General features: G+C 39.5%; 2 protein-coding genes across 7 annotated transcripts in view; both read left to right on the top strand.

Annotated features, from left to right (window-relative positions):
- Positions 1-19,422, top strand: part of CEP43 (centrosomal protein 43) — a 56,145-nt gene extending 36,723 nt beyond the window's left edge. For 3 of the 6 annotated variants that reach the window (XM_050949142.1, XM_050949138.1, XM_050949137.1), the window contains 8 exons: positions 1,591-1,650; positions 6,016-6,236; positions 10,408-10,488; positions 10,702-10,814; positions 11,078-11,146; positions 16,385-16,424; positions 17,043-17,136; positions 17,997-19,422. In XM_050949142.1, the coding sequence (XP_050805099.1) occupies positions 1,591-1,650; positions 6,016-6,236; positions 10,408-10,488; positions 10,702-10,814; positions 11,078-11,146; positions 16,385-16,424; positions 17,043-17,136; positions 17,997-18,077 (759 nt within the window). In that variant the 3' untranslated portion in view covers positions 18,078-19,422. The remainder of the gene's footprint in view (positions 1-1,590; positions 1,651-6,015; positions 6,237-10,407; positions 10,489-10,701; positions 10,815-11,077; positions 11,147-16,384; positions 16,425-17,042; positions 17,137-17,996) is intronic. The other 3 variants (XM_050949143.1, XM_050949139.1, XM_050949140.1) reach the window with 2 other exon arrangements.
- The window catches only part of LOC127048973 (C-C chemokine receptor type 6-like), a 120,335-nt gene that overhangs the window by 55,166 nt on the left and 39,023 nt on the right, over positions 1-26,146 (top strand). The gene's annotated exons all lie outside the window — the stretch shown is intronic.

The following is a 26,146-nucleotide window of genomic DNA, read 5'->3' as shown; positions in this document are numbered from 1 at the left end:
CAGGCTGGAGAGCCGGGGTGTCAGTGTGGATGACGCGTTGCGTTACTGCACTCTGATTGGCCTCTGGAAACATCCCATAATCTCCTGAAGTCAAGTGGCAGCTCTGGTAATTGTTTTGAACTCTGCTGCAGGCATGCGGATATCCCCTTTCAAAGCTCTGTTTCTGACATCCCGCATGCTTATCTGCTGCAGGACACAAATCAATCGTTACTGTGGAATGCTCCTGCTGCAGAGTGTGTGTGTATGTGTGAGAGAGAGAGAGGCAGGGGTAGGGGCTGATGTTGGGTTTCCCCCTTCTCCGTGCCACTTTCTGAACTTACAAGGTAGCATGCTAACTCACTCTGCTCCCCAAAACACAGTCTCTCCCTCTATATACACACAACACACTCCCTGTCACATTCTCCGCCCCCTCATTTGAAAAACAGCTGGCAGTCTAGTAGGATGCCCATGGAACAATGGGATTGGGAAACCTGCATCATGTGACGCTGTGCCTGCCCCATTAGGCATTGTAAACCCTTTCCAAAGCATGCTGCAGCCACTTGCACACTGGGATAGCTACCACAATGCACTGCTCTCTGGCGTTGCAAGAACTGTTAATGTGGACATGCTCCACAGTCGCAAGGAGCACCATGTGAACACACAACAGCGCTTTCCCTGCTGCTGTCTCTGAGGGTTGGTTTAACACCCGGTGTTCTATATCTGCAAGTAGTGACGTAGCCTATGTTTCTGATAAATCTGTTCTTTACTATAGTTTCAACCAGTTTGTCTGGTACTGGAGTTAGACTTACTGGCCTGTAATTGCTAGAATTGTCTCAGGAGCCTTTTTTAAAATTCGGTATTGTATAGCTGTTTACCAGACACCTGGTATGGAGGCTGATGTAAGTGATAGGTTATATACCAGAGTTAGTAGTTCTGCAATTTCATATTTGAGTTCCTTCAGAACTCTTGAGTGAATACCATTTGATCCTGGTGACTTGATAAATTGAAACATATTAATTTGTTCCAAAACTTCCTCTATCGACACTTCAATCTGGGACAGATCCTCATATTTGTCACCTAAAAAGAATGGCTTTGGTGTGAGAATCTTCCCCCACATCCTCTTAAGTGAAGATGGATGCAAAAGCTCATTTAGCTTCTCCACAACAGCCTTATCTTCCTTGAGTGCTGCTTATAGAGTATCCTCTTTAATAAATCCTTCCCTAAGGGATGTATCTGTCCAAACCATGTGCTCCTCCAGACCTCTTGGCCTTCTCTCATTCCTTAGTTTAAAAACTCTTCTATTACGGGCTTCTCTGGGGAGTTCCTCATGAAATTTGTTCATATAGAAACTAGTATCTGACAGATGTTAGTCAATGTCCATTATTTTATTTGCCAGACAATTACCTCTTCCAGATGAGGATAGGTTGTTAATGTTCTCATGAAAATTTCCACATGGCCACAGAGAGAACATCCCTGAAGATGGGAAAATTTAGTTGCAATGATTTACTGCTTAAAAAAACTTGCTATATATAAATGCAGATTAGAGTGGTTTAAACTACTCATGGTTTTTTTTTTTTTTATTTCTTTGTGCTATTATTATTTTATGCGTAGATACCAAGGTATAAAGGACATCGTAAACTGAAAAAGTGCTTGGACAAGGCTGGTGAGCAGGTAAAATGCATGAGAGGAGAAGATGCTGGCAGGTGCTTTTAGTCTTCCTTTAGGAAAACAGATTATACTAAAAAATAAAATAAACTGATAATGCAAACACTAAAGTTTATTGTAATTTAGCTATTAATATAAAGGTATAGAAATGGCACTCTAAGGCACCATACTTAGAATATTGTATACATAAAAAGCTTACTACATAAATCATACTAACAAATGAAAAATTAAGCTTTCTGTTGGGCACTTCATTGTTAACTAATGCAGTTGATGTGTGGAGGGAACGACAACCGCATGAGTTTAAGTGTAGAATGTCTTCAAGTCTGAATTTCTAAAGGCTTTTTTCTTAATGTTGCATTAATTTGGCATATCCTCCCAAAACTAATCCGTGAAGCCATTAATCTTCTTTACAACCCTCCTTAAGATCCATTTTTGCCTTGTTGTCTACAAGACATCACCAGATGATAATGGGTAGATAGAAAGCTAGTGGGGATAAATTGTATTTAATTGTAAAAAAAAATCCTTAAAAAATTATTTGGAACCATTATGTACGTGCTTTTACTACTGTCATGCTTACTCACCATCTCCCTTTCCTCTTGTTGCATATTGCATTTGTTTCTTGTCTTTAAATGATAATCGGATTCTGCTACCCTTATTTATGTTTATTACTTTACTTTGCATTCTCCTATTAAAACTGAGAGTGATTGTAGGTTAAGGTACCACTCAGTCTTGGTAAGGGAAGTGGGATCTTACTGTGTAAGGATGGTATAAATCAGGACTACAACAAATAGTTACGGCTGTGTATCTGACCTTTCTGAAAAAATAATTCACAGCCACCTTTCAGAGTTTACTATCTTTGCTCTTTTCTCTGTGTTTTGCATCACAAGTGATTAAGAGTATATGAATAGATTAATTGCCAGATTTGATTTGATTTTAATGTACTTTATTAGTTACTAGGCTTGCGAATAGGATCTTAAATAACTAAACTTTAAGAGTCAGCTTTTTATAAAAATATTAGCCAGTTGAGTTTTAATTTAGAAAAAATTGGTCTTGGTTTGTAACCTTGTCTGTCTGCATCAGATTTCCACTAATATTTACAATCTCTTTAAAAAAGAAGCTTAAGTGGAAATATTGATATTACTTCAGTTTTAGTAGTATTGCTATATAACATGAGGTGTTTTGCTCTCCCACTGTAGAATATTCCTTGAACGAATAATTTTTAAAACTGACTCTTTTGCCTTGTAACATGGTTTGAGATTAACTAATAAACACTTTTGGAAGGTAACTTGTAAATCACAAATGATCCAACTTCCCCGGCACATACCACTCTTGACCTCTTCACATTTAAAATGTCTAACTTTTTAGGATGTTTAATTTGAAAAAGAGTTGTGTGGGAGAGAATGATAAAAATGCTAAAACCCCATGTCTGTGAGTTGACTTCCCTCTCAAGTACTTGTAAAATGAATGAGTTTTCAATTCTGTATTAAAATTTGTCATTAAAGGTATTATTGAATGGCAATAGCTCTCTCCATAGTTAAGGTTACAACAATATTTGAATTATAAGATGGATTTTCAACATTCCTCTAAGTCAGTGGTTCACATCCAGGGGTACATATACCCTTTGGGGGGCACACAGAGGTCTTCCAAGAGGTATGTCAGCTCATCTAGATCAGTGTTTCTCAATCTGGGGGTTGTGACCCTTGGGGGGGTGTCACAGGATGAGTTTGAGGGGGGTGCAAGTGCAGGGCCAGCGTTAGAGGGTGGCAAGCAGGGCAGTTGTTCGAGCTCCCACGCCACAGGGGGCCACACAAAGCTGGGTTACAAGCTTCAGTCCCGGGTGGCAGAGCTTAGGATACAGTGCCGGATGGCAGGGCTGTGGCTTCAGGGGTACAGTAGTCTGGAAAGGTTGACAACTACTGCTCTAAGTTTCTTCAGAGGTGTTTCCTCCTCAGACTTGATGCAGATTTGTCTATGGACAAACAGTAACTCTTCTGGCCAATTTGAGGTGAATTGGCCAAACTATTTCTGAGAAAAGGAAGTTGGAAATGTAGGTATAATTCAGATGTGGAGAGATTACTATAATGCTGTTTGCTATGTTTAACTTCCAAAATGATGAGCCTTGTTCAGAAGATCTTGCAGAAATCTAGTGACGCTTTGCAGAATCGAGGGTGCATATAATCGTTCTTTTCTGTGTTGAGTTGTCAGAATTCCCTGTGAGGCTGCTGCTTAGGTCTGTCAGACCATGTAATGCTTACATAGCGTCTGCGGGATGTGGTAAAGGTAGTCAAAATGCTGAGTTTGGGGGGGGGTTCTTTTTTTTTTTTTTTTTAATATAATGGATCAAGTGCCCCTCCACAAGCCATATGAATGTAATTCAATGTTTTTCTAACTGTGTAAGAGAGATTTTTCATAAATAACCTCACCCTCTAAATAGCCAGTCATCCAGTAACTGTTTCAAATTATTTCACTCTGCACATCTTCTGGAAAAGTATTGCTGGTATTCTGCGGAATGTTGTTTGAGAATAAAATACTTCTGAATAGAGCTGGTTGGAGAAATTCCAGTGTAACATATTTTCATCAGAATTTACTGATTCATTGAAATTGAAAAGTTTTTCATGGAGATGGCTCCAATTTGATTAAATTCCTTTGAAACTTAGGCAAGAAACATGCCTGGCTTTCTGCTAACTTGCTCACCCAGCTCCTTGGCAGCCTGGGCTCCTAGGGTTCCTGAGGTCTGTGCCTCTGGGGCAGCCCATCATGTAGACTTGCCTTGGAGATGGGGCTCCAGTCTCTTTCGCAGAGAACATATACATGTTGAGGGGGCGGGACTGCCACAAAATAGAATTATCTTTCTCCTCCAATCTCTACTTCTGAGTTCTGTTCCCACCTTCACTGACTACCTTTAAAATGTGATTCTGCTCTGAAAAGTGACTGTCTAAAAATAGCACTTTCTTACACAATGGAGTTGTTGCTTGTATGCATTCAGAGTCTTCTCTGCTGAATATTAACCAGTAAGTTTTGATTGTATTTTATTCTTGTTCAACTTGTAAGAGCCAATGCAACTGAGTGAGTAAACAGTATTCCATCCTTTCTTGTGCATCATCAGACTAATTGTTTAAGTTCCAATCATCTACGTCTTTCAGAACCCCTTTGATGCCAGTGGGTTTGTACAGTTGTCTCTAACACAACAGTTTGGCTTTACTACTTGTGGTGTTGCATAAGAAGGAAGGAACATAGCTTAATTCTTAGTTTAAATTGACTTTGTGCCATAATTATTAGAATAAAAAGCATTTTACTTGGAAAAATGAGCACATATGGTCATGAAAGTCATTGGGAAACATGGAGTGCCATGTTACCATAGTCACTTTACATAGCTCTGCACATGAATATTTTGCCCTGATATTTTTGTTTGCAGTGGTGGTGTAGTCGTGCTGGTCCCAGAATATGAGAGACACAAGGTGGATGAGATAATATCTTTTATTGGACTAATTTCTGTTGGTGAAAGGAACAAGCTTTCAAGCTCCACAGAGCTCTTCTTCAGGTCTGTGAAGCTCAAAAGCTTCTCTTTCACCAACAGAAATTGGTATAATAAAAGATATTACCTTATGCACCTTGACTCTCTTGCATTTATATAGTATCTTCATAAACATTTATTTTGCAACACCTCTATGGTAGGTAGATATTGATAACCTCTTTTTTTATACTGTTGATTGGCAAATAGAGAGATAAAGGGTAAGTACCTTGATTACAGTTGTGCAAGGTAGTCTTGGAACCAAGTTTACAACACAAGTCATTAGCTCTGTCCCATAAATAATCCAACTATAGAGTCCCCCATACTTAATATCCCTAGCTCTATATTCCGACAGCATCTGTTAACTATGTTCGCAAGGTTAAAAAAATCAAGTTCTCAAATATTAGGAAAACATTTAGATAGGAGTGGAAGACTGAAACATGCCTAGTTAGCAACTAAATTGCCTACACAAAAAGTAAATTTTACTTATTTCTAGTACATTTTTCTGCATTACAGTATTTTTGGTTCATTTGACTTTGCTTCTAGGTATAACCTATATTATAAAGCCCTACAGAGGGGATGGGATAGATTTTTTTTTTTTTTTTTTAAAAGAGCTCTTTAGATGGCTTTGAAATAGGATTTTTTTTCGTAGTTGATACACTTGTATGGGTACAAAAATAGAAAAATTAAATCAATTTAAAAAATTGATTACGTGGATGACTTGCATAGTGTATGTTCCCTGATGGTCCTTTATTAACAGTTGAACTGCAGTTCAGTCATGAGAAACTATTTCCATGACTTCACTCAAGAAAAGGCATTTTCCCTCCTGTAAATTTGATATTTATTTATTTATTTTTAAGGTTGCCGAAACCAGTCAAAGCGATACAAGTATTTCATCAGGAGAAACAAAAAGCAAAAGCAGCATTCACTTTCTTCCCAATGAGACAAAGCTAGTTTCTCAACCACACAACAAAGACTTAAATACCAAAGAAAAAAGTGATCCAGCTGTAGGTGAGGATGATATAGAGGGAGATTCATTTTTTGATGATCCCATACCCAAACCGGAGAGAAACTATGGCTGGTAAGTAAACCATGCTCCCTAATTAACACATTTATTTGATGCTTAGTAGGTTTGGGTTAGATGTGTTACTTGCACGTAGCCTGTAGTAAAAAATGGTGTGTAGGTGCACTGTAAAACATCCTGCTAGAAATGCACAATACTTCCTGAGGCTCCCTGGTTGCACTGGTGAGTAATTTTCACCCTTTTGGTGATGTTGCATAGTTCCTTTCTGATACCAAGCCAACTGATCTGGCTGGTGGGATTGGAGAAGGGCAGGTGGAGCCTTGGCTCTGCTAAACCCTGACCTTTCCAACCCATTTGCTGCTAGGAGTAAGTATCTAAGGTACAAAACCTGTGCTTCTTGATCCCTGAAGATGCAACTGTGGCCAACCTTAAAGTAGCTGCACAAGTAGGAGGGGAGAGTCTTTATTTCTCTGCATAACTTTGCAAGGACTGGCAGAATCTAACCCACAGTACTGGAGTAGTTAAGAAAATATTGATAGTTCTCGTTCTCTCTCTCTCTCTCAGACACAGACACACCAGCTTCATACAATACAAGCATTAGGAAATCCCTTGTAGAAATCAGTGTTCACATTTATTACCCAGTGTGTCCAAGTTGACTTGTTTTGAGTAAAGTAATTTGTTTTTCTGGAATGTGTCAGCTTTGCAGGCCCAAACATTTTAGGGCACTGTGTGGTTTTATAGTGTCTGATGATGAGTGAAATGATATTTTGAAGTGCAAGTCTGACTGAAAGGTGCAAAGGTGTCAAAACCCACATTCTCATTTCCTTGATCTTGCTGCAGCTCTGAGCAGAGTCATTTCCACTGTGCTGTGTTAGAACAACTTTAAAGTTGTACTGACTTTGGGTGTGCCAGAAATGCACCTGAGGATTAATATAGCAGGAGGTTTACCCATCCATGCCCACTCTTTCCCTTTTACATTGGCAACAGACAGCGAGGTGGTCTACTCCAGTGGCTCTCAGCCTTTCTAGATTACTGTACCCCTTTCAGGAGTCTGATTTGTCTTGCATATCCCCCAAGTCTCACCTCACTTAAAAACTGCTTGCTTACAAATCAGATATAAAAATATAAAAAAGAACAGGAGTACTTGTGGCACCTTAGAGACTAACAAATTTATTTCAGCATAAGCTTTCATGGGCTACAGCTCACTTCTTTGGATGCATAGAATGGAACACACAGACAGGAGATATTTATAGATACAGAGAACATGAAAAGGTGGAAATATGCATACCAACTGGAAGAGTCCAATCAATGGAGATGAGCTATCATCAGCAGGAGGAAAAAAAAACTTTGAAGTGATAATTGAGATGCCCCATAGAAGGTGTGAGGAGAAAAACCAGTGGGAGAACACTTCAACCTCTCTAACCACTCAGTGACAGACTTGAAGGTGGCAATTTTGCAACAAAAAAACTTCAAAAACAGACTCCAAAGAGACTGCTGAACTCGAAATAATATGCAAATTGGATACAATTAACTTAGGTTTAAACAGAAACTGGGAATGTTTGGGTCATTACACTAACTGAATCTATTTCCCTATGTTAAGTTCTCCAGTTGGTATGCATATTTTCACCTTTTCATGTTCTCTGTATGTATATATATCTGCTGTCTGTGTGTTCCATTCTGTGCATCCAAAGAAGTGAGCTGTAGCCCATGAAAGCTTATGCTGAAATAAATTTGTTAGTCTCTAAGGTGCCACAAGTATTCCTGTTCTTCTTGCGGATACAGACTAACATGGCTGCTACTCTGAAAAATAGAAAAGTGTCACATCGCATTATTACTGAACAATTGCTTATTTTCTCATTTTTATCATAAATCAATTGGAATATAAATATTGTACTTACATTTCAGTGTATATGGAGTAATTTAAACATGTAATTTTAAGAAATTTTAGTTTGTCTTGACTTCACTTGTCCTTTTTATGTAGCCTGTTATAAAACTAGGCAAATGTCTAGGTGATTTGATGTATTCCCTGAAAGACCTCTGCATACCCCCAGGACTACACATACCCTTAGTTGAGAACCACTGGTCTAAGCTCTCTTATGTTGGCCCTGCAGTATCACATGCTCGCTCTTATGTTAGGAGGATCCTGGTGTGGCACAAAGTAACCACACAAGATCATTCTCCCCTCTATTTCTAATAAACCGGCAAACTCTTGTCAAAAAGGGATTATTTATGACTGTTACCTAGTGGGAAATAAAAATTACAAGATACGCTCCTATGATATATTTAAAGAGCAGCTGACTTCTCATGAAAAATATTGAACGAATACATTAGAAAGAACTCTGCTTCTTATTTTTTTGGTTATTTTTTCTTTTTTATCAGTAGCCATATCAGGATTAAAATAGCATCTTTGATTTGCTCCTGCTTATTTAGGAGTTTAAGTACTAATTGATTGTAACATCATGTTAATTTCTACAGCCAACTGATTGTGAGGTAATAAACTGGGATAAAACAATAGATGGGAATACCAGTGTCAGAGGGATCTGATAATTGTGCATGATCTTTAAACTGGCAGCTTTAAAATATTAAAATGAAACTTTCAAAAGAATTTGTTCCTCCAATCATTGAATCTGAGATGGTGATAGTGCCTTTCAAAGCAGGTAGATTCCCAGGATTGTTGCAATTTCCTACATTTTTGTCTTGCCGGATTACCTTGGCTTTTAACTGATATCATGGTTCATAAGTAAGGCTACGTTTTTGTCAATGATATTTTTAGTAAAAGTCATGGACAGGTCTTGGGCAATAATGAAAAATTCATGGAAGTCCGTGACCTGTCCTTGACTGTTACTAAAAATACCCATGAGAAAATGAGTAGCCTGGGCAGCTGCGGGATGTGGGAGAGGCTGTGGGAGCTCCAGGATCCCCCTCTGCTGGCTGCTCCAAGCTCTGGGGATCCCCCCTGCCGCCCGCTGCGCCTAAAGTCACAGAGGTCTTTGGAAGTCATGGATTCTGTGACCTCTGTGACTAAATCGCAGCCTTATTCATAAGTTAGAATAACACATCCAGTGCATCTGTGTTAATTACTGTCCTTGAAAACTAAATATAACAATCATGAGTGTAAATTCTACAGTTCATAGACCTGCGTTTGTAATCTAATAATTCAAAACAAAAGACGAAACAACATTAGAAGGACTTAAATAGGTTTGTACAATAGTTAGCAAACAATACAACTAGCCTATATTTATAAACATAAGGAAATGCAATAAAAACAGTGTTCAGGAATTTTACTACTACAATGTTACATGAGTACTCAAATGGTCCTCAGTTGTTAAATGCATCAAAGGCCAATGACTTGCATGGTAATACTTATTCATAATTGCTACCTGAAAATGCTTGAAAGATAAGAGTTCACAAAAAGAAGCCTTAGTTACTCAGCAAAACTAAATTTCCTTGTAAAGAACAAATCTCCATGGCAGAAAAGAAACAAGGTTTGTCAATTACATGGATTATGCTAACAATCTCTTTCCATATCAATATTACATACATTTTTAGACTTGTGTATCTTAATTTGGTTTACGTAGCATGCAGATACTGATAGCATTTCCATAGTAAGGCATCTTTGTGTGTGCAAATTGTGGTAAATGAATTAGCAAAATGCTAATTAGCCAGGTTCTACAGATTTTGTGATTTATTATACATGTAGTAAAATAATAGTTTGTAATCTTCGTCCACACTGTATCATACTTCATGTGTATGTACATATAACGTAGAATCATCATAAATTTATATAACTTGTTTAAATATACATTAAACTCACCAAAACCGTAGAAAGTTAATGCAAAATCAGATTCTGCTCAGACATCATCTCATTAGGTGAGTGTAAAATACATTACATGAAACCAGTCACAACTTGGTCACTGAAAATATTTTCTAGGAATGATGAAGATTAAACTTAGACTTTCAATGTGCTTGTTGCATCTTTTATTTGTAAATAATGTGTTAATCTATATTCCATTCCTAAATGTAATGGCAGCTAAACCAGTTTATCATGTGGCTATGAAAAAAATCCATTTTGCTGCAATCTCAAGGGGGCTTGCTTTCTACAACGTGACTGTTACTAGTTTTGTTGAACAAAACTGATCATAATTTAAAAGCAGAAACTAGTTGATATATTTATTTATGCGTCAATCTTTTCCTCTTGGCTACATGGTATTTGTGGGGATAACTAAAGGCCCCTTGATAAAAATAGTGATACTGAAGAAGATGCAGGAGATCTATTTGTGACAGAAGACAGGCAGAAGTCCATGGATAGGTGAGAAAATAACTTTCTTCTTGCATGTCTTGCTTGACACTTTTACCACCAACTTCCAGTAGAAAGTTTTTTTGGCCTTTTTTAGATTGTAGAGTGAATAGTTCCTTCACCTGATCTTTTGCTGCATACGTTACTATTTCTAGGTGCATACATATTTAATGGGTGGTAGAAGAGAGAGTCACATATCTATTTACAAATTGTTTCCCTTTTTAGGAAAACAGAGTCCAACAAACGAGGAGGAAGCCTTGCATCTCTTTCTGATGCACCCCCGCTAAGGAGTGGGCTAAGCTCCCTTGCTGGAGCACCTTCACTAAAAGAACCTGACCGTAAGTATAGTATTGAAATCCTTTTTGTATCTTGAGTAGGGCAAGAGAGACGGGGGATAGACTTAGTTGATCTTGAGATCCCTTCCAGTCCTATGATTATATGTCTGTAAGTGTTTTCAGGATTGGCTCTTAAATTTGGAATATAATATTAGCCTATAGAAAAATATAGTAGACTTAATTGGTTGATGGATGTATTTAAGTATGCCCTTTTTTTCAAACAATAACCAAACATATTTCTGATTTCAATTTTTTTTTGGTTACAGATGCAAATAGAAACTCTGTTTTGAAAGATCTACGCTTGGTGAATGCAAAATTTGGATCTCTTGAATTAGGCAAGTAGTCGCTGAGCATGAGGGAACGTAAACATCCTAGTTTTGATATGCCTTACATTTCAGCTCCTCAAGGAAAATGAGACACTGAAATATACTGCTGTCTTACTCTGATAAAAGTTCCATTGTCGTCAGCGGGAGTCTTGCTTGAGTAAGAAAAGCAAGATATTCTTTATACAAAATTCCTAACTGGCAGGAATTATTTGTATGTTTCTACCAGAATTATTTTACACATACAACAGAAACTCAAGCCACCCCATGCGTACATTTTGGTGATAATTTTGTAGTTGTCAGTAAGGTATTGTTGACTAGAACAGTGCTACTCAAAGTGGTGGTCCGTGGAGCGTTGCCGGTCCACGAGCCATTGGCTGCTGGTCCACGGCAAGTTTCCAGGAAAGAAAGAGAGAAATAATAGTATAATTTAAAAATCACACTGGAATTCCACCAAGAATAATTATCAGTCTATAAACATCGACAATATTAAATAATATTATGTTTTCAGAAGTACATATTATAATATTGATAAATAAACAAAATAAAAAATGTCTGCCAATTTTTATTTTATTCATTATATTGTTTCTGATATAAATTAACATTATTATGAATGTTCTAATAATAATTTCTTGGATCTAGTCATTTTATACTATCCGCCCAGATGCACAGCCTTTCAGTCAGTCTTCAATATATTTAAATGGGAACATCTCCGCATGTATGTGACATTCCCATTCCAATTAATACAATGAAGAATGTTTGTTAGTTTTTCTGATCTGATGTGGTACGTCCCTATGCAAAAACTATGATAATATGGCGGAAATACGGTACCGGTCCCTGGCACATTGGGGGGGAAAAAACTGCTGACCTGCCACATCAGATAGTTTGACAAGCACTGGACTAGAACACCAGAGGGAAGCCTACTGTAAGAAAAAATAAAATGTCTTGTAAAGCAGCTTAAGTTAATATGATACTAGCTTTTATGAAGCATTTCCCCACATTGCTATTAGTGTTATATTGTCATGATTGATGACAACAGTATCCAGTTACCATTGTTCTCAATTCTATGGCAAAATATATAAGACGAGTAAATTTATCCAGCATAGAAATGCATCTCAGAATTAGTGTTCACTTAGGATCTTTATTTAGAATGGTAGCATAGGCTTTTAGGGCAGATTTTCAAAGGCACAAGTGAAGTTAGGCATGCAACTCTCATTGGCTTTCAGTGGGATTTAGGCACCTCTAATTGCCTTTTGTGTCTTTGAAATTCTCCCAATTATAATATCAACATAGAATCATAGAAATGTCCAGCCCCCTGCAGTGAGGTAAACCTAGACTATCCCTGACAGGTGTTTGTCCAACCTGTTCTTCAAAACCTTCAATGACACAGATTCCACAGCCTCCCTAGAAGCCTGTTCCTGAGCATAATTACTGTTATGGTTAGAAAGTTTTTCCTAATATCTAACCTAAACCTCTCTTGCTGTAGATTAAGCCCATTATTTCTTACCTTACCTTCAATGGACATAGACAACAATTGATCACTGTTTGCTTTATAACAGCCCTTAAGTTATTTGAAGACTATCATCAGCTGTTCCCTCAGTCTTTTTTTCCCCTAAATATGCCTAATTTTTGTAGCCTTTCCTCATAAGTCAAGTTTTTTCTAAACATTTTATCATTTTATTTGCCTTCCTCTAGACTCTAATTTTTCCACATCTTTCTTAAAATGTAGCACCTATAATTGGATACAGCACTCCAGCTGAGACCTCACCAGTGCTCAGTAAAGCAGGACAGTTACTTCCTGTATCTTTCATATAACATTCCTGTTAATACACCCAAGAATATTAGCCATTTTTCAACTGCATCACAATGACTCATACTCAGTTTGTGATCCTCTCTACTCCCCCACTCCCTATCCTTTTCAGCAGCACTATCACCTAAATAGTTATTTCCCATTTTGTAGTTATTTCTGTGCATTTGATTTTTTCGTGCCTAAGTGTAGTACTTTACACTTGTCTTTACTGAATTTCTTCTTGTTTAATTCAGACCAGTTCTGTTTGTCAAGGTCATTTTGAATTGTAATCGTCCCCCCAAGGTGCTTGCTACCCCTCCCAGCTTTGTGTCTTCTGGAAATGTTACGTGTATGCATTTCACTCTGTTATCCAAGTCATTAATGAAAATGTTGAATAGTACCAGCTCCAGAGCTGATTCCTGCAGCCCCATTAGATACACCCTCCCACTTTGACAGCAGACCATTGATAACTACTTTTTGAGTATGGTCTTTCAGCCAGTTGTGCATGTACACAGTATATTAATTTAATCTAGATCACATTTCCCTACATTGCTTATGAGAATATCAGGTGTGACCTTGTCAGAAGGTTTAATAAAATCAAGATATATCATATCTACTGCTTTCCCCTTATCAAGTAGGCCAGTAACCTTGTCAAAGAAGGAAATTACATTGGTTTGGAATGATTTGTTCTTGACAAATGTATGCTGGCTATTCCTTATAACCCTAGATTCCAAGGCCAGAAGGGACCATTGTGATCACCTAATTTGCTCTCCTGTATAACACAAGCCATAGAACTTCCCTAAAATATTTCCTACCTGCTTATAAATTGATAGTTTAATTTGTTTCAGTATCATTCCAGGTATTGAAGTTAGGCTGACGGGTCTATAATTCCCTGGGTCATCTTTGTTCCCCTTTTTAAAAATAGGTTCTATGTTTGCCCTTTTCCACTCCTCTGGGACCTCACCCATGTTCCATGAGTGCGTGAAGATAATTAGCTAGTGGTTCTGAGGTTCCTTTACTTAGTTCTTTAAGTATCCTAAAGATGAATTTCATCAGGCCCTGCCAACTTGAATACATTTAACTCATCTAAATCTTTAATCTTTTTTTTCCTTATTTTGTCGTACATTCCTTCCCCTTGTTATTAATAGGGTTGTCAAGCGAGTTAAAAAAATGATTCTGATTAATGGGGCTATTAATCATGCTGTTAAACAATAATAGAATACCATTTATTTAAATATTTTTGGGTGTTTTCCACATTTTCAAATATATTGATTTTAATTATAGCACAGAATAAAAATGGATAGTGCTCACTTTATATTTATTTTTATTACAAATATATGTATTGTAAAAACAAAAAAAATAGTATTTTTCAATTCCCCCATTGCAAGTACTGTAGAGAAGTTTCTTTATCATGAAAGCTGAACTTACAAATGTAAAATTATGTACAAAAAAAGTACTTTCAAAAACAAAACAATGTAAAACTTTAGTGCCTACAAGTCCACTCAGTCCTACTTATTGTTCAGTCAATCGCTCAAAAAGTTTGTTTACGTTTTCAGGAGATGATGCTGCCTGCATCTTGTTTACAATGTCACCTGAAAGTGAGAACAGGCATTCACATGGCATTGTCATAGCTGGCGTCGGAAGATATTTATGTGCCAGTTATGCTAAAGATTCATATGTCCCTTCATTCTTCAATCACCCTTCCAGGGGATATGTGTCCATGCTGATGACAGGTTCTGCTTGATAACAATCCAAAGCATTGTGAACCAACACATGTTCATTTTAATTATCTGAGTCAAATGCCACCAGCAGAAGATTGATTTTCGTTTTTGGTGGTTCAGGTTCTGTAGTTTCCGCATCGGAGTGTTGCTCTTTTAAGACTTCTGAAAGCATGCTCCACACCTCGTCACTCTCCAATTTTGGAAGGCACTTCAGATTCTTAAATTGGGGGTCGAGTGCTGTATCTATCCTTAAAAATCTCACATTTATACCTTGTTTGCATTTTGTCAAATCTGCAGTGAAAGTGTTTTTAAAATGAACAACACGTGCTGGTCATCATCCAAGACTGCTATAAAATAAAATATATGGCAGAATGTGGGTAAAACAAAGAGCAGATATACAATTCTCCCCCAAGGAGTTTAGTCATAAATTTAATTAACGCATTACCTTTTTAATGAGCATCCTCAGTATGGAAGCATGTCCAATGGAATGGTGGCCGAAACATGAAGGAGCATATGAATGTTTAGCATTTCTGGCACATAGATACCAATGCCAGCTACAAAAGTGCCATGCGACCATCTGTTCTCACTTTCAGGTGACATTGTAAATAAGAAGCGGCAGCATTATCTCCCATAAATGTAAACAAACTTGTTAATCTTAGCGGTTGGCTGAGTTATGTTACCAAAAAAAATCTACATTTGTAAGTTGCACTTTCATGATGAAGAGATTGCACTACAGTACCTGTATGAGGTGAATTGAAAAATATTATTTCATTTGTAATAAAAAATAATAATATAAAGTGAGCACTGTACACTTCGTATTCTGTGTTGTAATTGAAATCAATATATTTGAAAATGTAGAAAAACAAACATCCAAAAAAATTAAATAAAATTTCAATTGGGATTCTATTGTTTAACAGTGCAATTAAAACTACGATTATTCGTGATTCATTTTTTTAGTTAATCGCATGAGTTAACTGTGATTTATCGACAGCCCTAGTTATTAATATTAATTGTGTTGAGAATCTTGTCACCATTTAACGTTTTTGGTGAAGACTGAAGCAAAAGGTGCATTAAGTACCTCCAGCCTTCTTGATGTCAGCAGTTATTAGTTCTCCTTCCCTACTAGACAGAGGACTTATATTTCCCTTCATCTTTTTTTTCCTTGTTCCTAATGTATTTATTAAAGAACTTCTTATTGCTTTTGATGTCCCCTGCAAATTGCAACTCATTTTGTGCCTTAGCCTTTCTGATTTTTGTCCCTTCATGCTTGTGCTATTCTTTTATACTCCTCCATAACAATTTGTCCACTTTTTGTAGGATTCCTTTTTGATTTTAAAGTCATGAAAGAGCCCTGATGGAACCATATTGGTCTCTTACTATTCTTCCTATTTTTCCTTTGCGTCATGATGATATACTAATTTAAGAAGTATCAAGTTATACAACAAAATAGAACTACTGATGATTTGGCTACAGAGCTGAAAGCCATGTCCAATTCATTGAAATGCTGTGCTTGATTTAGAGTTTGTCTAAATTAGGAAAAGAGATTAGGTTGCAATTAGCTAACATCAGACTTGAGTTCTCTTTCTAATCTATACAAATTTTGAGAGGATCTACTCTTCCTGCTACCTACAGCTGGATTTATATACTCTGTTCTGACACAAAAATATAATTTTGATCTCTTTGTATTTCCTACAGAGGGAATCTGTTTTGTTCAGTAAAATACTTTTTTTCATTATGTAGGAACTGGTGATGAAGATGAGTATGTTGATGATTTCAACAGGTAAGAGGGAAAAATACTTCTATTGCTACAATGTGATATTTAATGGATAGTAAACATCATTCAGTTTTCTAGTTACATTGAACCAGAAGTAGGTTCAGTTTTATCGTGATCAATTTGACAATGCTGCCATCTGTCTGCTATACATCTGTGAATATAAATCTTTTTTTATACTTTCTGTAGGCAGGAGTGTCTTTAGGATGCTGACAAGCGTTAGGGTTTTTTTATTAAAGAAAAATATGCTCTTCTCAACAATGCAGTTTTATCATTTACTTTTTATACATTTTAATTAATATTTTTAGCTAACTGTCTATATAAGAGTCCAAATTGAATCTTGCATCTAGAAAACTCAGTAGCATGAAGAGAAGACAATTGAGCAATAATATTTAAGGCCCTGATCCTACAATTTACATGGCACAGCTTATTTCTCACAGCTTAATTTAGTTACAGGTGTATTCTCAAATATTTTTTATCATTTAAATATCTTTTCTTTAAAAATTGAGCTATCTAACCTAAAGACTCTTTTTCCTATAGAGGTGTGTGAGTGTGGTGGGAATTCTTGTACAGCAGAAAAAGAAAATCTAATTATTTTCACCTTTTTGTTCTTTTTTCTGTCATTAGTACCAGTCATCGCTCAGAAAAAAGTGACATCAGTATTGGTGAAGAAATAGAAGAAATTTCTGTGGAAATAGAAGACTTGAATGCCAGTGATAAAGTATGACTTTTATTGTGTGGGCTTGCTTTTAATCTTTTATTAGATATTGTAGTTAGATGTTTGGCTGTCCTTTCTGGACAACTGTCATCACGTAATAAACACTTTGGGCACAAGTGGATATAGTCATGCCATTCATTAAAACTGCCTTCTATTTATAACCATTCACTTACTGTTAGGGTTAGATTCTGTACTGACTCTTTTAAAGTAAATAAATAAATAATAGTAATTTGGACTAACTCTGCAGTAACTAACAGTTGGAGAGATTTTTTTGTAATCTTGTAGCATATGCAAGAGTTTTTATTAATTGCCTTAGTTGTGCTCATATTTTCATTATTCAGCACTGGCTATCAAATTTCCATACTTCTGTCTGCATTGTTAGAATATATGCCCTTTCTAAATGAGAACACTTTAAAGTATTTTTGCTGGGATTCTGTTGAACTCTGAGATATTACAGTTAATAGGTAGGTACTGTTACCAGCTGAATTGTTCTTTGCTGACAGTGTGCTAACAGCCTATTGCCTAGATCGCCTTCCAGAAATTTTCAGTGCATTTTTAAAATTGTCAACAGGGCAAGTGACTCCAAATCTACTTGATTTAAAATATTTTTTTTCTTATTTGAACCAATTGTTCTTTATTTGGTTGGAAAAATAAAGTAGTGGCATTAGGAGCCCAATTCTATAAGGTACTTCTCATTGACTTAATGGGCAGTTGAATGCACACAGTATCTCATATGTTGGAATTGATACCTTTCAGGGCAGAGCTGTAAGCTAGCAAGATGCTTTTTGCAGGACTGCATAGTTTAACAGATTTTGAAATATAAATAAATATATATATCTTGTCTGATTGATTTTGTTTTCTAGCTTGAAGACCTCACACAAGATCTTACCATTTCTCAGTTAAGTGATGTTGATGCTGCAGATTACATAGAGGATGTGGCATAGAACTGAACAGCAGAGGTGTTTCAAGTGTTGGATTGAGGACTCTTGTGGACTGCTATTTTCAGACAATCATTCTTTGCTGGAAAGTCTGTTCCCTATTTGTGCCTTGTGTTTCAGAAAGACTGGAGATGTAGAGAGCTCTTATAAAATCATAGCAAGAACTGAATGAAATAGTTCATTCCAGCTTGAGTCTAATATTGGAATTGTTGTTCTCCATCTGGTTCAGCAAAACCTTTCACACAAGGAGTTGAATTTTTCCAGCTGGATTTCCATTGCTGGCGATGGATACACAAAACCATCAGTCTATAGGAGAACATAACTGAAGAAATCAGCAAAGCTGCAGAACTTCTATACAGATGTATGGCTTTATAAGAAATTTACACTGTTATGGTAACAGTCTGATTTTTTAGCTAAGGTAAGCAAGAAAACTTAGAGTTACTTCTTCAACTTACTAAAATCTTCAGCACTCTATTTGAAATTTACATAATATCTAATAAATCTGCCTCAGTACCTAGTCACTCCATGCCTACTTTAAGGAGTCAAGATTTTTCAGAAGTGACTAGTGATTTTTGGGAGCCCAACTTTAGAGATCTGTAAGGGGCCTGATTTTTAGCATTTTCTGAAAATCAGGCCCCTTTAAAGTGTCTCCAGTTGAACAGCCCAAACTGAGGCAGCTAAAATCAGTAGGCACCTCTTGAAAATCTTGGCTGAAGTATCTGTCAACTCTGAACTTTCTTGTTTTAATGTATTTGTCAGACCATTAACGTTACTCTAAACTACTTTTTTTGTGTGATTATTTCATTAATGTTAACAGCTGTTAAAATCCCAATAAAAATGTGAGATTCCCTTATGATCCACAGATCATAATACAGAATAACAAAATTTCTGAGAAGAGCTGTTTAATGGTTTGTGGAGTTCATGTTACTGGGGAAGATCTTAATTTGTATTGACTCACTTTCATTGTTTAAAATCCATATTCGTTTTAAAAACAGAGCACCAAAAAAGTATGAAACAATTAAACTTCTCTGTGTATCAGAATCTAATGACTAATGAACAGATTTAAACCCAAATATTTAAAAATAAATACCGGGCCTAAGATATTGAACCCACTAAGTTATAGCCAGGAGCACATTTTTGTATTTCCATTATCAACTCTTGAAAAACAGTCAGTAATGGAAACATTGACAGTTTCTTAACTATACTGTCATGCTTGGCGCTGCTGTATTATATAGGTCATGGACATTTGTAATACTGAAACAAGCCGTCAAAATGTGTATTTTTTGAGCATTGTTAGAAAAATACATTGGAAAAGATACATGTCAGTGAATATAAAGATATATTAATCATCTTTTTGTAGGTTTTGTAATTTTATTTCAGGCAAGCTACTAGCATTTCAATAACAATAGCATGTGAGACCATATAAGAATGGCCATACTGGGTCTGACCAAAGGTCCATCTAGCCCAGTATCCTGTCTACCGACAGTGGCCAATGCCAGGTGCCCCATAGGGAGTGAACATAACAGGCAATGATCAAGTGATCTCTCTCCTGCCATCCATCTCCATCCTCTAACAAACAGAGGCTAGATACAGCTTATAGAGCTGCTTTACTTTGATTTGAGTCTGACTTAGGCTCTTACACACTGAGCTAGCAGATGTGGGGCTGGTTGTATTGGAAGGTTATACTTGCACAGTAGGTAGATTATCTGAGGCAGAGGTGAAAAGTGACTTTTATTTATGTGCATCCCCCAAATAGCCAGCATAAAGCAACAGAACATGAGCCATGGTGTCAACATCTTACATTGAGCACAGAAGAGAGATTTTCCCCAGGCTCAGACCATCCCAGAATGTATGTGCCACAGCCTTGAAGTAACAAAGACCTTGTAGCATTCACTGTTGAGGTTGAGATTCTTTATGCACAAGATCTCCACATTTTAGAATTACTACCTGTAAAGGAGGACATGGAAAAAAGAAAGCAGCAGCACGTCTGAGGGTGTTTTCTTCCACTAGAACTTCCACAGGAGGCACTTAGAACATAAGAACGGCCATACTGTGTCAGACCAAAGGTCCATCTAGCCCAGCATCCTGTCTTTCAACAGTGGCCAATGCCAGGTGCTCCAGAGGGAATGAACAAAACAGGTAATTATCAGGGAACAAAGGGTAGAAATAAATGGTAAATTCTCAGAATGAAGAGGGGTAACAAGTGGTGTCCCTCAAGGGTCAGTCCTAGGACCAATCCTGTTCAACTTATTCATAAATGATCTGGAGAAAGGGGTAAAAAGTGAGGTGGCAAAGTTTGCAGATGATACTAAACTGCTCAAGATAGTTAAGACCAAAGTGGACTGTGAAGAACTTCAAAAAGATCTCACAAAACTAAGTGATTGGGCAACAAAATGGCAAATGAAATTTAATGTGGATAAATGTAAAGTAATGCACACTGGAAAAAAATAACCCAACTATACATACAGTATGATGGGGGCTAATTTAGCTACAACGAATCAGGAAAAAGATCTTGGCATCTTTGTGGATAGTTCTCTGAAGATGTCCAAGCAGTGTGCAGCAGCAGTCGAAAAAACAAACAGTATGTTAGGAATCATTAAAAAGGGGATAGAAAATAAGACTGAGTATCTTATTGCCCTTGTATAAATCCATGGTACGCCCACATCTTGAATACTGCATACAGTTGCGGTCTCCTCATCTCAAAAAAGATATACTGGCATTAGAAAAGGTTCAGGGAAGTGTAACTAAAATGATTAGGGGTTTGGAACGGGTCCCATATGAGGAGAGATTAAAGAGGCTAGGATTTTTCAGCTTGGAAAAGAGACTAAGGGAGGATATGATAGAGGTATATAAAATCATGAGTGATGTAGAGAAAGTAAATAAGGAAAAAACTATTTATTTGTTCCCATAATACAAGAACTAGTGGCCACCAAATGAAATTAATGGGCAGCAGGTTTAAAACAAATAAAAGGAAGTTCTTCACACAGGGCACAGTCAACTTGTGGAACTCCTTACCTGAGGAAGGTGTGAAGGCTAGGACTATAACAGCATTTAAAAGAGAACTGGATAAATTCATGGAGATTAAGTCCCTTTATGGATATTAGCCAGGATGGGTAAGGAATGGTGTCCCCAGCCTCTGTTTGTCAGAGGGTGGAGATGGATGGCAGGAGAGAGATCACTTGATCATTGCCGGTTGGGTTCACTCCCTCTGGGCCACCTGGCATTGGCCACTGTCGGTAGACAGGATACTGGGCTAGATGGACCTTTGGTCTGACCCAGTACGGCCATTCTTACGTTCTTAAGTGATCCATCCCCTGTCTCCCATTCCCAGCTTCTGGCAAACAGGCTAGGGACACTATGTCTGTCCCTCCTGGCTAATAGCTATTGATGGACCTATCCTCCATGAACTTACCTAGTTCTTTCTTGAACCCTGATATAGTCTTGCCAGAGGCTGTCGTGAAGGCCAAAGAGTTCTACAGGTTGACCGTGCATCATGTGGGAAAAAATACTATCATCATGAAACTGTTTTTCAAAACCTCTCTGATGCGTGGCGCACCTCAGTGTGCTCTTCTAATTGCCCTGGTGTCTGGCTCTTCAAAGTTGGCCACCAGGCAATTTTTCTCAACCTCCCACTCCGCCATAAACGTCTCCCCCTTACTCTCACAGATATTCTGGAGCACACAATAAGCAGCAATAACAATGGGAATAGTGCTTTCGGTGAGGTCTAACCTCAGCAAACAGCGCCAGCAACCTTTTAAACCAGGGGTCGGCAACCTATGGCACGCGAGCCAATTTTTAACGGCATGCTGGGGCCCACCAGGACCCCGGTGTACCATTAAAAATCCTGCTGACGTGGCAAGCTGCAGGGTCTGCGCTCCAGGGCTGGAGCCCCGGGCCGAGTGCAGCACGCCGTCGGCCCCTTCCCCATGAGCCATGGCGCCGTGTACAGCACTCGGGGGGCTGGGGTTGTGCGCTCCTGCAGGGCAGCATTTGGCTCCATGGGGAGGGAAAGACGCTCCCCACTCATCTGGAGCCACACCCCGCCCCTCCCCTCTCCTCACAGCGCTGCACACGTGGCGGTAGGGCTCCAGATCAGCGGGGAACCTCATAGGAAGGGGTCTGGGGCCGGCGGGCGGGGGGGTTGGATAAGCGGTGGGGGCAGTCAAGGGACAGGGAGCACGGTGGGTTGGATGGGGGGGGTAGGATCCTGGGGGGTGGTTAGGGGCGGGGTCTTTGGAGGGGGCAGTCAGAGAGTTGGGGGGGGGAGTTGGATGGGGCATGGGAGTCCCTGGGGTCTGTTAAGGGGTAGGGGATGGATAGGGGTTGGGACAGGGAGCAAGGAGGGTCCTGGGGAGGCAGTTAGGAGGGGTCTCTGGAGGGGATGGTCAAGGGACTAGGAGCTGGGGGGGTTGGGAGTTCGAGGGGGCTGTCAGGAGGTAGGGGTGTGGAGAGGGGTTGGGCGAGCAGGGGGTTGTTGTATGGGTCCAGAGTTCTGGGGGTCCTGTCAGGGGGCGGGGAGCGGTTGGATAGGCATGAAAGTCTAGAGGGTTCTGTTTGGGTGCGGGGGTGTGGATAAGGGTCGGGGCCGTCAGGGGACAAGGGGCAGGGAGGCTTAGATAGAGAGTGGGGTCCCAGGAGGGAGTAGTTGGGACAAGGAGCGAGGGGGGTTGGGGGTTCTGGGGGGGCAGTCACCCAGTCCTCTGCCCTGAGCCCTGCCCTCCCACGCACCCCCAGGTCCCTGCCCTAAGCTCTGTACCACCCAGCCCTCTGCTGACTCCTTCACCCCCCCCCCGCATGACCCCAGCCCTGACTCTTGCACCTCGCATATCCCCATCCCCACCCCCACCCTGAGCACCAAACGGGAGCTCCTGCACTCCCACTCACATTTCCACCTGCACCCCTCACACCAAATGGGAGCTGCCCAGGTAAGTGCCCCCACACCCCAACCCTGAGCTGCCACCCTCATTCTAGCTCCTGGCCAAACCCTTCACCCCCACCCCTGTGCTCGGTCCACTCCCACCCTCAGCTCAGTGCAGAGAGAGGAAGAGAATGGGCCAGAACCAGAGAGAAGGTAGGTACCCATTGTATGTGGGCAGGGCCGGGACCCCAGACTGGCAGCAGGCTGAGGGGGTCCGGCAGCCGGGATCCTGGCTGGCAGGAGCCGGCGGATGGAACCCCTGAGCGGCAGTGGGCTGACCCACTCTGCCAGTCTGGGGTCCTGGCTGCTAGCCCTGCACAGCCCGCTGCCAATCTGGGGTTCTGGCTGCCAGAGCCTTCCCAGCTGGGGTCCCAGCCGCAGGCCCCATTCAGTCCACTGCCGGCCTAGATGAACAGAACCCTAGACCAGCAGTGGGCTGAGCGGGCCGGCGGCATAAGATCAATATTTTAATTTAATTTTAAATGAAGCTTCTTAAACATTTTGAAAGCCTTGTTTATTTTACAATACAACACTAGTTTAGTTACATAATATATAGACTTGTAGAGAGAGACCTTCTAAAAAACGTTAAAATGTATTACCGGCATGCAAAACCTTAAATTAGAGTGAATAAATGAAGACTCGGCACACCACTTCTGAAACGTTGCTGACCCCTGTTTTAAACATTCAAAGGCACATTCTACCACCATTCTGCATTTGCTCAGCCTATGGCTGAACTGCTCCTTACTGCTTTCCAGGCTGCCTGTGTATGGCTTCATGAGCCATGGGAGCAAGGGGTAGGCTGGGTCCCCAAGAATAACTATTAGCATTCCAATATCCCCAATGATAATTTTCTGGTCTGGGAAGAAAGTCCCTTCTTACAGCTTTTCAAACAGCCCAGAGTTCCAAAAGTTGCAAGCGCGATGCACCTTTCCTGACCCTCCCACTTTGATGTTGGTGAAATGGCCCTTGTGATCCACTTGCAACACCATTGGGAAGTACCCCTTGCAGTTTATCTAGTGTTTGGCAAGGTGGTCCTGTGCCAAGATAGGTATATGCATTCCGTCTATCACCCCCCAGTTAGGGAACCCCATTGCAGCAAAGCTATCCAATATGACTTGCACATTTCCAAGAGTCACAACCCTTGTTAGCAGAACATTATTGATTGCCTTGGCTAATTGGATCACAGCAGTTCCCATGGTAGATTTGCTCACTCCGAATTGATTCCTGACTGATCGGTAGCCGTTAGAGGTTGCAAGCTTCCACAGGGCTATCACCACTTGCTTCTCAACTGTCAGGGTAGGTCTCATCTTAGTATTCCTGTGCTTCAGGGCAGGGGAAAGCAACTCACAAAGTTCCATAAAAGTAGCCTTACACATGCGAAAGTTTTGCAGCCACTGGGAATCATCCCATACCCGCAACACTATGTGGTTCTACCAGTCTGTGCCTGTTTGCCAGGCCCAGAATCGATGTTCCACTGTATCAACCTGCCTCACTGCTGCCATGATGTCCCAATTGCCACATCCCCTGCTTTCAGGAATGTCTGTGTCCATGTCCTCCTCACAATCTTCCTTATGCTGGTGGCTCCTACCTCGGCTCTGCACATACTGCAGTATAATGTGCAAGGTGTTTACAATGCTCACAAAAGCAGCACTGAGCTGAGTGGGCTCCATGCTTGCCGTCCTATGGCATCTGCACGGATAACCCAGGAAAAAAGGTGCAAAATGGTTTCCCATTGCTTTTAAGGAGGGAGGGAGAGTAGATGAATGACATGTACCCAAAACCACCCACAACAATGTTTTTGCTTCATCAGGCATTGGGAGCTTAACCCGGAATTCCAATGGGCAGCGGGGACTGTGGGATAGTTACCCACAGTGCACCACTCCATGAGTTGATGCTAGCCACAGTATTGAGGACTCACTCTGCCGACCTAATGCGCTTAGTCGGGACACGCATGATCAACTGTATAAAATTGGTTGCTAAAGATCGACTTCTATCAAATCAACCTAATTTTGTAGTGTAGACATGCGCTTACTGAATTGCATATACAGTAATAGTTTGAGCTGCACAATAAGTTACAGGGCGGCTGGATTGTATGTTTTGAGATGTCTTCATCTGCAAAACTTTAAAAAAAATTGGGACTGGAAGGAGGTCACCAGAGTTTGTTTGCTTTTATTAAAACATAATTTACAAACATCAGCCCAAATTGTGCACTGGTTGAATATAGTTGAATATATGATTCTTAAGAACAAAACAAAAAAAGCCCACTGAATTATGCACTTCCAGACAGAATGTTATTAAACAAATATGACTTGTCAAAGTTGAGAATTAATGAACAAAAACCAACATGTAGCACGTAGAGAGATGTGCCAAACAGTTGCAATTCTGTTTCAACAAGACTGTCCCTGCTTCCCAACATCAAATCATGGTTTGTGTGTCTAAATTGTTTAAATGAAAAGTGGGAAACCACAGCCCAGCCATACATGTAGAAACTGATTGAGCACTTTCTCAAAAGTGACTTTTTTCTAGCTATACTAAACCCACTCTCAGCTTTGTGCTTTTGAAGATTGACCCTGTGAAACCTCCATAAACATAAATGCACTTAAATAGTGAAACTAAGCACTGAAGAGAACCTTTAAATCCTGTTTAAACTGTTTTGGAGGTAAATAGGCAGAAGATAGTTTAAAATACTTAACTGGCTCTGACTAAATACTTTTCACCTTGGGGAATGGAATGAGCATTTTAGGAAGTATCTCTGGTTATTTTATTAAAAGCATTTCTGTTCAGCAAAAGGTGAAAACTAGCTTAAACATCAGCTTTCTGCATCACCTGTAAGCATTCTGCATCATCTGTAAGCATTCCCCATTGATTTCAGTAGCTACCTGAGTCAGACATCCCAGCCATAGATTATGTAAGTGTCTTCATGTGCCTTTTTGGTTTTGACATTTTCTTTTGTAGGCAGTTTGAAGCTGCAAACAAAAGTGTTTCTTTCTTAAGATGCAGCTTCACTTGACTTCAGCTCGAGCTCAGTTAACATCCAGCCAGGGGCAAAATTCACTATAAGGCAATAGTCCAACATGCAAAATGTTGGGAATCACCACCATGACTGCCTCTCCAAAAAAAGGGACCTGCCGACTGAGGCTCAATGCATAACCCAACA

The sequence above is a fragment of the Gopherus flavomarginatus genome, chromosome 4, assembly GCF_025201925.1.
Source record: "Gopherus flavomarginatus isolate rGopFla2 chromosome 4, rGopFla2.mat.asm, whole genome shotgun sequence".
Classification (NCBI taxonomy): domain Eukaryota; kingdom Metazoa; phylum Chordata; order Testudines; family Testudinidae; genus Gopherus; species Gopherus flavomarginatus.
The sequence above is the reverse complement of the archived record's forward strand: the minus strand, read 5'-3'. Positions and strand labels throughout refer to the sequence as shown.